A 17,809-nucleotide genomic window follows, 5' to 3' on the forward strand; every position below is an offset into this window, starting at 1 on the left:
TTGATCCCAGGGCATTGCACATAGTTAGAAACGACTGTATAGTACAAAACAGTCCCTTTGGATAAAAGTGTCTGGCAAATGCATAAATGTAAATGTAACACACAAAAACATCACTTTACATTTATAGTCTGATGAGTGATGTGATCATTCATTTCTGTTTTTTGTATATAAAGACCTACAGTGTTCACATGTGATGAATCTCTGTAGTGCAGCTGATCATCTGTTTCATTTGTTTGACACATCAAGCTGGACACAAAAAATGTTTGAACGTGACGTGTCACTGCTGTTGTGAGGAGGGGTCTGATGTTTTTGTAATTCTGCTCCTTAACCTTCAAGCCCTGCCAGACATCATGAGGTGGTCATAAAACCACAGGAATGAGCATCTGCAGAGAGAGATGGGCCGGCTGGACGCCTTCAGCGTGAAAACAATGTGTGTGAATGCTGCTTGTTGGAGAACCTTTCTGATATTGCACTGGATTGTACCACTTTATTGAACATGTATTCTTTTTATTCAACAGTGTATGTGTCAAAGGTTTAATTCTATATAAAGCAGATTGTGCTATATTCACAACATGCATAATCATGGGTGCTTGACTGCTTTTATAAAATATAAAAAATATAAGTGATTAATGAAGAATTCTTCTTCTTATATTTTTTTAGTCATGCGTTAGTGAAAACATTATAAGAAACATCAAAGACACAGTGAGATCTAAAGAATTCTTGTAAACACATGAATTATGTTTTAAGTGTCTTTTCTGTACGTTGAGTGATGGTGACATGAGGTTCCATTACCAGAAGCTTTATGAATCAGAGACCAATGTCTGTCATTCTAAACGTTACGAGTTTCAGAAAGAATGTGTATCGACATAAACCAATAAAGAATTAACCCTTTCATGGGCCACTTTTTTTACACACTCACAGTCAGGATATTCTGTGTGTCTGTGATTGAGACAAGAGTTGATGGAGATTTTTAGATGTAAGCACGTAAGCATGTGTTTTGCAGATTTAGCTCTCATCTGTAGTGACCTCTATGAAAAGATTCAAATACATTTATTAAAATAATCATTCTTGACATGCTACACTGGTAAATAACATTTCCATTTTTTCCCATGCAATGCATCAAACCTGGGCATTAAGAGCAGTGTTGGGTGGAGCTAGTTACCAGGTAACTAGTTACTGTAATTGAATTAATTTCCCCTTGATAAAGTCAAGTTAGGGATTACTCTTCTGTAATGCAATTACAGTTACTTTTAATGTAATTAAACTAAATACTGAGTGTAGTATATGCGTTTGCAATAGTGGAATTGACATTAAAATTCAAACTCTAACATTAAAATCTGTGCTTATTATAGGATATTTACATTACATTTACGCATTTGGGAGACGCTTTTATCCGTAAATATATATATAAAAGGTAATTAATATGAAGTACTCTTTGGAGAGAGAAATTTGTACAGTCATCGTATTACACTTTTATATATGTAATTAGTAACTAGTTATTAATTACTTTTTCAGAGTAACTTGCCCAACACTGATTGAGAGCAAAAACTGTACAAATATGCCCTCCAGCCATCATTTTTGCCACTACTATCAGTGTGTCTCGAATCAAACAGATAATTCATTTAAACACTCACGGACTTCAGTTGTTGCATATTCACATCAACAGAAGTGTTGATCTTTGTTCACAACATCTCTCAGCCGCGGGGATCATACAGTATGCCCAGCGGACAGATCACAATAATACTGTATTGTGACGAAAGTCTCCTCATGTGAGAGGAATGTAAACACAACAGGAATGATGTGTCATTCTGCCTCCATCACAGAGTTTCCATCAACAATCACACGAAATAAAGAAATGACAGCAGATCCAAACAACAACAAAACAAAAGGGATATTCATACAAACAGAAGATACAATTTCTTCAGGTCAACACTTGTATTACAGAAACGGTAAAGGTGTTCTGAATGCATACGTGTTTGGTTTATAAATACATGCATTGTCATATAAGGCCTATAAACTATTTTTACTGGAATATGTTATAGAAAAGTCATTAAATATTCTAGAACACAGACATTGTGTGGCTTTGTAATGGCATGTAGTGGCTTTTTTAAACTTATGTATTTTTTTTATTCTCAAATCAATGTCAAGTAAAAGCAGCTTTCCTTTGTGATAACTCGCACTGTTCATATCTCTTGTGCCCTCTGAATCATCTCATGTTAAGAAATGTAATTCTCATGCAGGTAATTCTCCCGCAGAGATAAACACTGATGTAAGCAACAATATAACTATGCCCTCATGAAGAAATCAGTATCATTTTTGTGGGGGTCACTGGAGTCACCTGCCCACCCACAGCGAACTGAACAATCAGAGAACATTTAGGGATGGGCCACAGGAACAGAACTACAGCTAGACTGGAACAAAACTACAAATTCAAAATGGCTGACACAACAGGCAGAAATATAGAATAATATGCGTGAACTGATTTTGACTGATTGTGATAAACAAGTGTTGTATAATTGAAAGTGTGATCTTCAGACTAGACAGCAGGGTAAGATGCTTCCACTGATTTTCTAACTGAATTTACAAAGCATCAATAACACTGAGTCATGAGGATTTCAGAAAAAGAAGGCAACCAGAGCCAACAGATATTCATAAGAGACTAATATAAATTTTAACAGACGCTTACAAGAGATTGCAGATGTGCGTTCTAACATGACCTGTGTACTTATATTCACTTAGCCCTATAGTTTCCAGAAGATAAAGGTATACTTAAGCCAAAATAAAGAGTTTCATTGCCTTAGACACAGAAATACCAAAACAAGTGTATATCTGCAAACATATGATGCTATAGATCTGCTCTGAGAAGTAACATCATGTTTTCTTTGTCCTTCATCTGTAAACAGCTGTTGACAGGGAGGATGAGTGCGGCGTAAAGTCAGCTCCTCAGTCTCACAGGTGTCCTTCATCATATGTCAATATCCCAAATCATTTTTCTTCATTTTGGAAACATTAGTTGTATATATAACATTGAATCACACTAAGCAAATTTCTCTTAATGGTGTACTTGTGCTTTTTTATGAAATAACATCACTCTTCTATGTAATTGCTGTGAATAAACTGTGTATTCTTGTGGCTCTTCATGGCCTAATAGGAGTAGATCTAAAATACACATCACTCCTCTTTATTGTGTAGTGTCTGTACTGCACTTTATAAAAAATCCTGTAAAAAAACGGATGATGTACTGTCAGAAAATGAACAGTACATTTTCCTTTATTTTACAAACATTTCCGTTAATGCTAAAATGTGCAAGATGTAAGATGCAGGTAAACAACTGTAATACGGTATACAGTATTGCGTGCCCTAGTTTTACAGATTTGTTTAAAGAGTTTAAGTGAGGGATAATGTCCAGCCAGCAGTATAAACACAGATGTTTTTACTTTTCGTTACCCCCGCTTACTTTTTACTTCATGGGTAAATTATTGGAAACACATGACTGATTTGAACATTTTTATTGGCTCATTTGTAAAAAAAACCTTTCGGTTTTAAGGCAAGATATAAATATGATCCTATAAACAGTATATTGTTAATTACCCATGTAAAATTATGTGTAATATTAAACTGCACCAGTCCATAGGCACCGGCGCAATACCGGTTTTTAAGAAAGAGTCAAAGTTTAAAAAACACAAAAAGGTACTGTGATACCGTTTACTCTGTGAGCTGTGTTTACACAAAAATAGATAATTCATTCGTGCAATGTTTGATGTTTAGGCCTAATGGGTTTTGAGATTTTTTTTTTGAAAGAGTATTATAATTTTAAGTCTTTATTCTTTCCTGACATTTGTGTTCTATGAATGTTGTTTGAAAATAGAATGTACTTGTGCCCAGTCGAAAAGTTGTTGTTTGTAGACACCATGACTCAAGATAACTCGTAGCATGACCCTGTGTTTAGCGGTTGTTATAAGGGAATATATGACCTAAAAAAATGTAAAAGGGATATTTCACCCCCAAATGAAAATTGTGTCATGATTTGATCTCCTCAAGCTGTTCCAAACCGTTATAAATGTTCTGCTCTGTTGAACACAAAGAAAGATATTTGGGAGAATTAAAACAAACAACATTTCTGGGGCACCATTGACTACCACAGTGGGAAAAGTGTAAATGGTAGTGGAGGATTTTTATTTTTTTATGCTTTTGAAAACCTGTAATTTACAGATTAAGAATAAGAATGAATGTAAGAATATGTATTCATTACTCCTATTAACACAAGTGTGAGGTTGTTAGCGCCTTTCTAGGAGTGTTGCACTGATTTATCTTTTTGAATATAGCAGAACAGAGGCCTATGAGAGGTATTGGTGAAACAAATACTTCTACAATGAATGATATCTTGTGTTATTGAAAGGAGATGATGTGCACGGGCTTGGAGCTGTGGATAAGACTGAAAAATATCATGGGCAAATGTAAAATGAGACTTGATTGGTTGAGAAAAGAGCAGTGGGGTATAAAAATGATATACAGATAACAGAGTTCCACTCTCTGCAGACTGATGAATGTCACTCTGTTTTGAGTTGATCCTGCCTGCAAGCAAATAAATATATTCAAAGACAAATCTTGGTCTCATCTCTAAGAAAAGTTTCCACAACAGTAGTCAAAAAAGCCCCAGAACTGTTCATTTTCATAAAGTCTTCAAAAATCTAATTTTGTGTTCAACAGAGCAAAAATATGAAAATTTATGGTTTTCTACTATGGCAGTGAATTGTGTCCCAGAAATGTCAAACAAACAAATACATTTATTAAGGTATGGAACAACTTGAGAGGGAGTAAATGATGAAGGAATCTTCCTTTTTGGTTGGTAAATCATAAAGAATGTGGAAAGAATGTGAGCAGTCTGAAGTTATTCAATGTTCAATGCCAAGATCATGGAATTTCTCAGAGTATTATCAGAAAGTTTACTGTGAATGTGAAACGGTTTGATTCTAAGAAATTCGCAAGCCAATTTAAAACAAGGTTTATTAATTATATATATATATATATATACAGTATAGAGAGAGAGATGTATGACAAATAAACTTTTGTTCAAAATAAAGTTCTTGAAAGGGAAGCTGGAATACATTTCTTGTGTGATTTTCAGAAATACTAATGAAACATATATATATTCCCTACAGGATAAATGATATACCCTATTGCTAACAGTTAGCATATTAAAGATGTCATATCACAAAGCCTGCGTTTCCCATTTCTTTCAGCCCAGCTGGAGCTCTAGAACTCCTCTTTAGTCCATGCTGAGTGTTTGTCAGACAGAAGAGTTTGCGTTGGGTTCTTCATGAGAACAGGTGTCCAGCACTAAATCCATCTCAGTAGCGGACACAGACTGACTCAGTTCTCTCAGCGAGCTCTTTGTGAAGTTCAGACACGAGCTCCTCAACAGTTTTCTGACTTTCTTTGTGAGCAGCACGTAAAGGATGGGGTTCACGCAACTGTTGAAGAAAGCCAAGCTGGTGGCCAGAGGAAAGCCCACCATGAGTACCGAGTGAAGGTAGGTGGTGTGGTGCATGCTCAGCTCCATCAGGCTGAAAGTGTGAAACGGGACCCAACAGATGAAAAAGGCAAGAATGACGGCCGAGACGGTTCTGGTGAAACTGGAATAACGCATCGAATTCGACCGCCGCATCTTCAGGGCCAGCAGCACTCCGCTGACGGTGATGGTGGCGAACGGGAGAAGGAAACCCACCGCCGTCCTCAGCAACACCATGGCGGTGTGTCTTACTCTCACCATGTGCCCGCTCTCGTCGTGAAAATTATTAAAACACACCACTTTGCCATTATGCTGGATCGTATCCCGGAATATCAGCGTGGGAGTGCTCAAGCCGCACGACGCGATCCAAATCATGGCGCACGCACACCAGGCACGGCGGACGGTTCGGAAATTTTGCGACCATGTCACGTGGACCAATGAGATGTAGCGATCCAAACTGAGGACGGTGAGAAACAGCACGCTGGCGTACATGTTCATGGTGCAGACGAAGGAGTTCAGCTTGCACACGGTCGTCCCGAAGAGCCAGTGGAAATCCCGCAGCACGTAGTCGATGGAGAACGGCAGGAAAAGCACGAACACGAAGTCGGCCACGGCCAGATTCTGCAACCAGACGCTGTTGATGGTTCTTTTGCTTTTGAAGGCTGTTACCCAGATAACCGCGCCGTTCCCGATGACGCCCAGCGTGAAGGCCAGACTGTAGATGATGACGGATATGATGTGAAGAGCTTCTCGCTGACTGTACCCTCCGGCCTTGGACTCCTCCACATAGCCATATTCCATGTACTCGTACGTGCTGTTGTCGTAATCCATGTCTTCTTCGGTCATCATCCTGTCGAGAAAGAAATATCACTAATGTGATCTTTTCTCAAGGTGCCAAGTGGATCAAATGGAGAGCCGGGAGAGAGTTTTACTGGCATCAGGAAGAAAAAAAAAGAAATTGTTTGCAAACAAAAACACATTCATTTTGAGATGGTCTTCAAGAAACCATTCCAAGCGACTTTAAGCCAAGACACATGTTCAAGATGAAACATGTACATACAGAAATGTACTGTATGAGAGACAAATTTATTTAGAATTCGTTGGTAATGATAAAACTGCACCTGCCAAGATGACCTATAGTACCCGGTGTGATCAGTTTTTTAGTGCTTGTTATCTGAGAAACGTTGAAGAAACATCTGAGGTAAAGTTTACAGTTCAATGATTCATCCGATCTGCAATGTGTCACGTGAGCTATGAAAGCATTGTCCTGGAGATGTAATAAAGCTAAACAAACACACACATGATAGCATATGAAAGTTTGTAACAACCACACATTTTCATGAAGAGGCCCAAATCAACCCCAGATTCTGTCCAAGTCCAAGATTTATTATCTGACAGCGTGGTGCTCAGTAACTGAGAGATCTGTAAAAGTAAGCTGGGAGGTTTCTTCTCTGGGAGCAGATCTAGAGAGCGCGAGAGAGAGAGAGAAAGAGAGAGAAAGAGGTGAAGAAAAGCAGGAATGAATGGAAAGGATGTGAACTGGCCCGGCCCTAACACACACACACACTTCTGTCTTTTGGTGGAGTGATTGGTGTGTTATTGTTTGCCTGCGGTCAGTGTGTGTGTGTGCTCCAGAAAGCTTTTTGTGATTCAGTTCTGTCACAAACTCAAAGGAATGCCGGATCTTTCCATGTGTGCTTCCAAACTGCTTTTTAAACCTAATGTGAAATGAAGATGGTCGTGTGTGACTGCTCCCCCTCCTGGAAACGTGATGTGTATATACAAGTATTGTGACTATGTTCATCTTTGGTAACTTGAATCAGTTAGACAACTGTCACCACATGCAAGACGTTTTTTATTCTTTAATTAAAGACGTCTTAAAATGTGTTGTGAGTGTAAAGTGAAGCCCAGCTTTGAGAAGAACTTTAGGAGGCTGACAAAAAATAAACACATGAGCAAAACTTATTGAGTCAAGAGACAGAAGAATGACTGCTGATAGCCAAAAACATCCAAATATGAATAACTGATGAAACTCTTGTCAGTGTTTACTTTATTTCAAATTTATTAGCTTTATACTTCTGTGTTTTTCTTTTTAGGCTATTAGGAAAATATTTATATTCCCTGTTGCTCCAGTTTGCAAGAGAATGGATTGAAACCTGATGATAATTCAACATGGTTAATAGCCTACTTTGTCCCATACAAGAACACTCTCTATATAAAAACACTCTCTTTTTAGTCAATTCAGTCATTAAATCATTTATTTGGCTCTATTTACGATGTGAAACTATGTTAACACACAGATGAAAAAGAGAATAACGGAATACAATTTCTAAAAAGAGAAAAATGTTTGTGCTGCTCCTTAAAGTACTCCATAAACAGAACAGCAGAAATGACAAATGGTTCTTTGTTTTAGGAACTGTGAGAGTCTGTCAAGACGCCGGACAGAACACGATGAATACTAACAGTAACAACACAATTAAGGATTTATAAATGCACAACAGTTCATCTTAAACAATGAGACAAACAGAGATGAAATAAGAGTCATACCTTATTTGTGTGCTGGTGAGATTCAAGGCTCCAAATGTTGAGGCAAATGTTTGTCCCACAGCTGTGAGAAAGTTGTTATAAGCCGTTTATAAGCCGCTCATATAACACTTCACACTTTCACAAACTCTCACAGACTGACGCCGTGTGCGAATGAAGCAGATGATACATTTAAAAGAGACGGCTTCATTCACACCCACCATCTCTCTCTCTCTCTCTCTCTCTCTCTCTCTCTCTCTTTCTCTCTGTCGCTCTGTCTCCCTCCCTCTCTCTCTCTGTATCTCTGTCGAATTTGGGAAGAGGAGTGTGCTGAAACTAATTTCTCTCTCTCTCTCTCTCTCTCTCTCTCTCTCTGTCACTCTGTCGCTCTGTCTCTTTGTCTCCCACCCTTTCCATCTCCCTCTCTCCCTCTCTCTCTCTCTCTGTCGAATTTGGTAAGAGGAGTGTACTGAAAAGACTCGATTTCCTCCAAAAGTTTTACTTCTTTAATTCTTCTATTCTTGATGTGTTCCTGTTCTCTATGCTTCTAGTGCTCTGGTAACTGGTTTGCATTTTGTTCTTGGCAGTCACTGCCCTCTGCGGCAGTTTTATAATACATTTACAGGTACAAAGTTTGTATACAATTGTTTACCTATGATATACACAAAGTATAACTTAGGAATCCTACAAATATTCTTGTACATACATAACTTATAATACATCTTGTCACCTTCAACCATTTTTCAAAAGAACAGTAAATGTAAGAATGTGCAACCAAGCAGAGAGTAGATCCAATTTCAGTTTAGAAATTAATTAAATAAACAGAGACAAAACAAACCAAGTCAATCCGAGAGCAACACGGGAACATAAAAACAAAGACACACTGGGTTTAGATCCACTGGGATAGCAAGGAAACAAGAAACACCTGGGGAAACTAAATAACATGAAAAACTACAAAAGACTACAAACATGGTACAAAACAGGAAGTAACCTAAAAGTCCAAAAGTACAGGGGAACACAGAAGAGATCATAACAGAGCCCCCCCCCCCCCTTAAGAGCGGCTTCCAGATGCTCACCTTACTTCAGAAAGGCTGGTATAGATGTCCGTGTAGGGGAAGCCAGGGAGGTGCATTCAGAGCTGGGCGATACGGAGGCACCGGTAGTGCTGGAAGATTGGGCGTGGGAGACAGGGCAGGGCAGCACAGGCCAATCTGGATGACTTGGAGGTGCCAGCAGGGCTGGAAGCCTGGGCGTGGTAACTATCTTGCCCGCGTCCTCTGGAGTGGAAGAGCAGTGCACACCCAGATGCACAGCAGAGCTCCAGCCATCACCGTCAGAGAAGACTCCAAGGTGAGAACCTCTGGAACCGACAACACCAGACTTGCTACGTGGCTGGTAAATGTTGACGGAGGGGCTGGACTGGCGGCCATCTTGCAAGCGGGCCCTTGAATGTCCACTGCAGACTCTGGGCCATCGCCTCCCCCCTAAAAAACATTAGAGACGATCTCCTCCTGAGCCTCACCCACGATGTGAGTGGACCAGAGCTCAGAAGAGTGTTATCCATAAATTGGACTAGCGACCCTCGAGGACCACTACAGATAAGGTGTTCTTGAAGTGGTTGGTTTATTCCATAACAGACTAAATCTATAACGCGAAGTCTGGGAGATCAGAGTCAGATGAAATGTACAGAAAATCTTGAATATGGTCCTCCAAATTACGATTACCGTGCCGCATGCCGACGAGTGCTACCGCTGGATCCTGTTTGTGGTCAACAATCTGTAATCAAGCAGAGAGTAGAATGCAGTTTAGAATTTAATTAAATAAACGGAGACAAACCAAAGCAAGATAATCCTCGAGCAACACAGGAACGTAAAAACAAAGACCGACATCAAACAAAGGAAACACCAGGGCTTAAATACACTGGGATAACAGGAAACAAGAAACACCTGGGGAGACGAATTAACACGAAAAACTACAAAAGACTACAAACGTGGTACGCAAACAGAAGGTAACCTAAAAGTCCAAAATAACAGGGGAACACAGAACAGATCATAACAGTGAGAGACAAAATGAAATAACAAAACAAATTAAGGACATAAAATGGACAATAAAATGAATCAGTAGGGGGTGGTTTCCCAGACAGGGATAAGATCAAGACAGGACTGGGTCTTAGTTGAATCAGGACAAACATGGCTTAAAAAACAACATCACTTGTGTGCATTTTGAGACAAAACGACTGCACGGACAAGATGATTTCAGTTTAGATCCCGTATGGGGAACATATAAGTATGTGAGAGTGTAAACTCACAAAAAGAGAGATTTCAGCCAAAACAGCACAGCTTGTACGTATTAAGACAAAAAAACAGACAGGTCCAAAATATCCAAATAATTGTGCAATACAAAAAGAAAGCACATCTCTTTAATTTCTTTATGTAAAAAAAAAAAAATTCAAACCGACATATTTAGGCGTGTCAAACATATCTTCTTGGTAAACACAGATTAAAAGCTGAGCATCGCTGTTGTGTAATGGGGGAGGAGGTGCAGATCACAGTCACTGCTGGTTAAAGAGATGCTGTGACATTCTATTGTAAATCAAATGTTGTGTCTGAATGACCTGTGCTTTGCCAGAAGCATTTGAGAGGGTTTGATGTAAACACTGTAGCCTGGCCGTGAATCGGCTTTGAGCAGAAAACAAGCTGTTCTCTGGAGATAAAGAGGCCAGCAGACAGTCACGTGAACAGGAAAGGGTTGTTAAAGGGTCGTAGTTCAATGCCGTGGGGTTGGTAATTTAGAGCAGACACCAGTGCCTCCCTTAAAGGTCTGTGGGGATTAATCGATCATGGAACATATTATAAGCGTGTTACACAAGCTTTTATGATTTGTATTCAGCTTTTTGTGTAATCATTATGGTTTATATTATTTTAATGCTGTATACATAGTTCTGGATCTGTATCACAGAACATCCCAGCATGTCCAAGCAACAGGGAGATTTCAGTAAGAATCCCATCTGCAACATCGAACATTCAACACAACCAGAAACCTAGCCAAAAAACACATACAGCATGTTAATGAGATAATATTAAAATAAGGAGTAATTACCCCATATAATAATATATAATAATGTTCAGTATATTAGGATCTATAATGGTTGTAGGAATTTTTGAAAAGGATGTGATACTTGATGGATAAGATGACATTTCACTTGTCCTTTATGTGCATATATTTGGTCATTTTGTTATTCTATATGGACCTTTTATGTATAAGGTATATTTCAATGTTGTACATACCTTATTATGATAAAGCTATTTACTTTCTGTATACTTTATGTACTCTCTCTCTCACACTCTCTCTCTCTCTCTCTCTCTCTCTCTCTCTCTCTCTCTCTCTCTATATATATATATATATATATATATATATATACATGCATACACACATACATTCACAAACATTTCATAAATGTATGTATTTAACATATAAGACGTATATCATCTATATGAATGCTTTTGTATATCGTGATATCGTGTGCTGACTGGCAGTGTGGGAAGTGATGACAGCAAGCCGCATGCACGGCACCTGCGCGCTCGCATCATCAGGAGCGCGCTCGCGGAGCCCCACCGCCTCAACGCGCCGCAGCATCAGGACCATCAAGGACAACAATGAACGCATCCACGCGTTAGTCTCGCGCTATTCGAGTCCCCAGCTATGAATCATGTATGTGATATTAGTCTCAAGTGTGCTGTGCGTCTTCGCGTCCTGCGTCGAGCCGTCAGCCGGTGAGTACTTAACCTTCACACCATCACTTTCCAGCCAACTTAAACAGTCTACCACTCCATACCGTGGTTTTCGTAGCGATTTTTAGAGCGGAATGTTATGTGCGTTGTTCGGTGTCCCGTTCGGGATGTCTTGCTTGAGTTGAGTGTTACTGCAAGGACATCGCGTGTGCGTGCTTGCGCTTCTCAGGGCGCAAAGTGTCCCGACACACACACATACATACCGCACTGTGCTGAAGTCTCGTCTTCACATGTGCATGACAATATAGCGAAAATATCATATCGACTGAGCTGTACGTGTTAAAATGCATCTGACATTTTGGATTTGTTGAGAAAATAAGAACTTTGATCAGAAAAAAAGCCCACATCAACATCAGACGTTTTATTTCTTCTGTCGTGGAGTAGTTTTGCTTAAATCTCCTTAAAAGATTTGTTCAGCAATGTCTCATCCGTAACAATGTCCCGGGCCTTGTGATGGTGGGGGTCCTCTTTGCACATTACGCCTGGGGAAGACGGGAACGCACCAATCTAAATATTTTCCTCCGAGAGTTTGTTTTATAATAGCATCATCCAGAAAATGATAACAGGGCCGTTCGGAAACATTATATTGTTATTCGTCTGAATAGATCAAATGTGCTTGTGAAGTCAAATTTTTCATTTCTGCGAGGTTGAGGATGAGGTGATGTTACCATCATTGTGTGTGTGTGTGCTGTCAGTGTTGGAGAGCGAGCAGCAGGATGATACCGCAGCCCGGCAGACGCACAATGGCAGCCGACTGCAAGAGCAAACGCTCACTTACCCCTCACGCCTCATCTACTACCTGAACGAAGCTTCGGAGAGCACCTTCCATGACCTGAACACCCGTGCTAAGACCCCTGACCCAAACGGACAGGTGAGCCCAACAGGTGTTACAGTACATCAGCTCACATCATGTGCACTTTTACAATATTGTGAGCTTACAATAGAAGAACTGAAAATAAGCCTAAAAAGATTTTCTATAGATGAAGCATAAACCAGTGTGGATCAAACATCCAGTCATTGTCCGAGAACACCAGTTTCATGAGTTTATTTTGCTTTGTTTCTGTCTCTCGATCGGCGTTAATCATTCCTCTGTCCTTTTCTCAACAGTAACACAAAACTCTCACTCTCTCTGTTTCTCCTCTCACAGGAGGTCCACCTCGCTCAGGCTTCATTTCAACTTCAGGCCTTTGGAACGCAATTCATTTTGGACCTGACATTGAACAAGTGAGTATTTATGAGTTATTGTTTCGCAGCCTCACTGCAGTGATCCGGTCAGGCCTCATTTACCCATTTACTGATATCATGAAGTCAGCATGTTTCTCTTAACCGTTGCTGGGCCAGACTATTGATGTGTTGTGTGTCTGTGAACGATCGCATGCCCTTAAAGGAACACAAGTTCACTCTTTAATGTTACTGGAGGATAAGTGCCAGGATTTCTGTTCAGCCTCGCGGATTTGCGCTCGAAATGAGTCCTTCATCATTTCTTTTTTAAGTAACATGTGGATGACTGAAAGGTTATTGCAGTGATTTTGTTCAGGACTACACCCTTTAGTCTCATTACAGAATTACACACCACTATCAGCCAAACAGTCACACGAGCCAAATGGGTGTGTGTCACAAACAGGGTTTATTCTGCACTCTGGTCAGATCTCTGGTTATTATTTTAACACATTCTGTCTTCAGAACACACGGTGCTTGCCAAGGATCACTATGAATCATAAGTTACCCAGAAATGTTTTTTCCATGTTTTTCAAGTTAGTTTGCAATAGGCATGGGCCAAATACCGGTTTCAAGGTATGCCGCTTTTTGGGAACGTCACGGTTTTATAACCACTAAAAGTTTTTGTTATACCGTTCCAACATTATGAGCTGTTTTCAGCAGAAATCCATCAGGTTCTGTGCTATATTTTGTTTATGCTCAATTAGTTGTTTGCTCATCTGCATTTAATTTATTTATGTATGTGTATACATGTATGGATGAATGCATGTACGTTTAATTACTGGAAATGCATTTAAAAGAAGACTAGAAAGGGGTGCCACGCTATCAAAATGTTTGTACCCAGATAGCACAATCTATCTGGCTTACGTCTATTTGACGTCTGCATTTACATCTGCAAGACATCTGCAATACATAGTTTGTTCATCTGCAATACATCTCGGAGACGTCTGAACGTCTGTAATACGTCTGTTAAAGATCTGCTGCTTAAAAACATCTGCTAAACATCTCAGAAAGAGCAGCTTTACATCCATTCTAAATCATAAGCATCTTACAGACATCTTCTAGAGGCTTATATGACGTCTGACAGCAGTCATCTCTTAGACATATTGCAGATGAGCCATCTATGCATTTTGGATGTCTTGCAGATGTAAAATGCAGACGTTAGCCAGATGTATATGTGCTATCAGGGTATCTCGTACAATTCTTATGCTCTCAGTTTCTCAATGACTTAAGGTTAAATGCCGGTGTCAAGAGGTATCGAGTCCTCCCTCGAATTCGGTCCTCTTTAGAACCTAGAGTGATTCTATTGGTTGAAAGAATGTCTATTTGGGTACTCTTTTAGCGCCTGACTATGAACTTTGTGAGGACTTGCAGAAAGCCTAAAAACTTAAATTAAAGAGAAAGAACGTGGAAATAATATTCAACACAGAAGATAAATGAATATAAGTATACTTAAACATCAAGAGAACAGCTGTATAAAACAAACAGAGACTCACATTTTACTGCAGCGGTTCTTGTCAAAACTAAATCACAACGCGCACTTCATTGATTTAATATCCACACATGCAGACGCGTGTTGAATTGGCACTTTACAGCAATAACAACAGCTTTAAACAGCGGTTCAACTGCAGTAATACTTTAGTAATTTAATTTACTCTCAGCTAATCGGAAGAGAGAGACTCACAAGCGTCTGTCTGCTCCTACTCTGTGTTTGAGATGCCCGTCATGCATCTCAGTTACATCCACCAGTGATCAATAAACAATCATTCATACAACTGTATTAAAATTTCACATAGGCTGAGAAGCATTTATCTATCATGTAATAAACATTTGAAATTCTATTTAAAAGACAAAATGTAAATTAATAGTTTTAAGGGTTTTAAATTTCTTCTCCTGTCTTCTCTGGGTCTCTTCAAGTACCACTACCGGTGCGCATACCACAGTTTGAGAACCACTGCTGTAGTGGATCTGAGATTGAAGCACGTGAGAGACATTAGACTCTTTCACACGGGTAAAATTACCCAAATTACCTTTCAGCTAAATACACAAACTTTCTGTTGACACAAGTGAAAGCATTCTCTCTTTTTTGCATTAGATATAACTGACACATCAGTGGTAACACACAACTAAAGTCTGTGATGTCATTACGTATGTGTGCGTCTGTAATCTGTTATTACGTTTTCATTGGGTGACAAATGTCTGCATTCATGCAGTTGCTTTTCGAGGTTCTACGTTCCCTCGCTAATTTCATGCATCAACAAACAGTTCGTCTTAACCATGGTACCACAAACATGGTATAATACCACAAACAAAAATAATTCTTGTTTCCCGTTCGGACCAAAAATGTGCTTTCTTGTTTGAAGCCATGTTGTTTGCCGTAAAACCAAATAGCGGTCCACAGCAGTGCATGTTTGTAACCAGCACAAAGTAAAGTTCCTACGCTGGTCACAGTGCGATTAAGGTGTGTACACGTCTATACCACACTTCCATAATGCCACTAAAATAGGAGTACTCAACCCGTCGATTTGTGTTTACTACCATTATTAGTTTAGACGGATTAAACTGATCGAAAAGCTCTGTTTACATTCTCCATTCTTAATCAGAGTATTGTCTTAATCCTGTTAATATCGAATGATTGTTGCCGATGTAAACGTGGTCAATGTGTTCTGACCTCATACTGGTCATCTTGGTGATCATATTGTTTTTTTTCTTGATAACTTCAAATAATGGAAAAGGAGCCGAACGGTGTCACAGCAGTATGAAAATTCTGTGTTATTTTCAAACCTGCACGGCTGAATAAAATATGGAGCGTTGGGTTAGAAAGATGGGCTTTAGTTACCAGACTATGGGTTAAAAACCAAGCATTATTTTAGTATGTGGTATTTTTTGTAAAGACTGTATGTGTGAAATGGACTATAAAAACAACACACCAACAAATACTACATGGTAACACTTTTCTTGAAGCATGTATGTATAATGCATTATAAAGATTTGTTAAAGGGTAAAATGCTTTATAATTCTTCATAATGTGTGTTGTTATGCAATATATGTAGTTGTAAAGATTTATAACCAATTTAAAATATTTAGTGTAAAAATTAATTGCTAAGTGTTATAACGTATTAGCTGTAATAACAATTATTTATAAGACATTACGATGCTTTAAAACAATTTTTTTACCATTCATTATACATGCATGCTTCAAAGAACATGTTACCCTTATTTCTTCTGGATGTGTTTATAGAGTTTGAGAGTGTTATTGCTGTGAATGGGGAATGGTGTCTGTATGTCAGACAGCTGTGAAGTCTCTCTGTGTGTGTTTATGTGCTGTAAGCATGTGTGTGTGGAGTTTGTGGGTATACTCTGTTCGGTGTTGTGCGACAGTCTCAATCTAAATATAGCCGTCACCCCGCAGTGTGGTGAGTGAGTGAGTGAGTGTAGTTCTGCCTCTGCACCTGTACAGCATCTCTCATCCCCCCTCACCCGGATGCTCTCTCCTCTTCACTCACAGATGCACATCATCTGATCTCATCCACATCAACTGATGTAATGCACAATCCTTCAGTGCACGTCTTTCCAAAGGCTCAAAATATTTGTCTTAATAATGTAATTCCGCCTCTGAAACATCATAGCTTTTGGCTATAGTCACTCAGCCCACATGAACAGAGAAGTCATGTCAACTAACAGCCTAAACAAATGAAGAGATCGTTCCAGTCTCGTCATTTCTGGATACTGTGTCGAATTTAGTCCAGTGCCTGTTGAATTTAAGCAGAAACAACCTCAGGACTGACAAAGTCATCCAACAGCAATGTGAAAGACTGAGAGAGTTCAAATATTTAGGAAAGTTGTGTAAAAAAACTCACATTATATATTAATTTTGTGTGTTTAAACTTTATTATGAATTAGTTTTCATTGTAGGATTCAAGATCTGCAAACATTGCATCTTTTGGTAACACTTGACATTAAGGTACCCGTTATAAAGCATTTATAAATGTGTTGATTAATGATTAAGTCGTTTACATAACTGCATAAATAAAAGGAGGGGTTTTAATGAAATACCTGCCAAATAGTGAGATATTTTTAACTCACATTTTATAAATGCTTAATAAATGTATTTATTATTTCATTGACTCGAAAGCAGATTCATTATTATCTTGATGTTGTTTGCAAAATAGGTTGTCTAGATGTTTCTGCCCACTGTAGGGTGTAATGTTGGATATCTTATACCTGCTCACTATTTGGCAGTGTGGCAGGGTAAGAGACACGACAGACACAAGACGGCAGATATAACAAACCCCGGAGGGGAGTTTATTCACACACACAGTGAAAAGTGTCCAAATAGTGATATCCCGGGGTGCTAGTGTTGTATATTGGTCCTCCGTGCTCGTGCAAATCTGGTCCTAATTCTCCTGGTCACTCGTATCTGCTGGTACAAAGACAAAAGGGTTAGATCGGGTGAGATACCAGCCCCAAAGTGGTGAGTGCACGGGGTTTATATGCCCTGTTTCCTAGACGACGCTGATCCTGGATCTGTACCCGCCCCGCCACAGCAGGTATTTCATAAGAATCCCCCTTTTATTCCCATCTTTTTTATTACTTTGACCATTTTGTCATGTTTAAATTTTTTGCTAAAAATGCAAACAAAAACATGATTTTAATAGGAATTTTGCAGAAATGTTGTCAGAAGTTTACAGAATAAAACTAATGATGTGGTGTCTTAATTTTTATTCAATTCAATTTATTTATATAGCGCTTTTCACAATGTGCA

General features: G+C 39.1%; 2 protein-coding genes across 6 annotated transcripts in view; one reads left to right on the forward strand and one right to left on the reverse strand.

Annotated features, from left to right (window-relative positions):
• Positions 1-4,989: 4,989 nt before the first annotated feature.
• Positions 4,990-8,303, reverse strand: cmklr2 (chemerin chemokine-like receptor 2). Of its 2 annotated transcripts, none has more exons than XM_056754077.1 (2): positions 8,060-8,303; positions 4,990-6,443 (listed from the first exon to the last, which is right to left on the reverse strand). In XM_056754077.1, exon 2 carries the CDS (start codon positions 6,359-6,361, stop codon positions 5,291-5,293), a length of 1,071 nt encoding a protein of 356 aa, XP_056610055.1. In that variant the 5' UTR covers positions 6,362-6,443; positions 8,060-8,303; the 3' UTR covers positions 4,990-5,290. The 2 variants fall into 2 exon arrangements, with proteins under 2 accessions (XP_056610055.1, XP_056610054.1); XM_056754076.1 differs by having other exon boundaries at positions 4,990-6,362; positions 8,060-8,300.
• Positions 8,304-11,639: 3,336 nt separating this feature from the next.
• The window catches only part of LOC130427393 (disintegrin and metalloproteinase domain-containing protein 23), a 36,577-nt gene continuing 30,407 nt past the window's right edge, over positions 11,640-17,809 (forward strand). For all 4 annotated transcript variants that reach the window (XR_008907302.1, XM_056754842.1, XM_056754844.1 and 1 more), the window contains exons 1-3: positions 11,640-11,808; positions 12,522-12,697; positions 12,974-13,050. Coding sequence is in view for 3 of the 4 variants with exons in the window: in XM_056754842.1 (XP_056610820.1) it covers positions 11,745-11,808; positions 12,522-12,697; positions 12,974-13,050 (317 nt within the window). In the remaining variant the exon portion in view is untranslated. The remainder of the gene's footprint in view (positions 11,809-12,521; positions 12,698-12,973; positions 13,051-17,809) is intronic.

This window comes from Triplophysa dalaica, chromosome 8 (genome assembly GCF_015846415.1).
Source record: "Triplophysa dalaica isolate WHDGS20190420 chromosome 8, ASM1584641v1, whole genome shotgun sequence".
In the NCBI taxonomy this organism is placed as follows: Eukaryota; Metazoa; Chordata; class Actinopteri; order Cypriniformes; family Nemacheilidae; genus Triplophysa; species Triplophysa dalaica.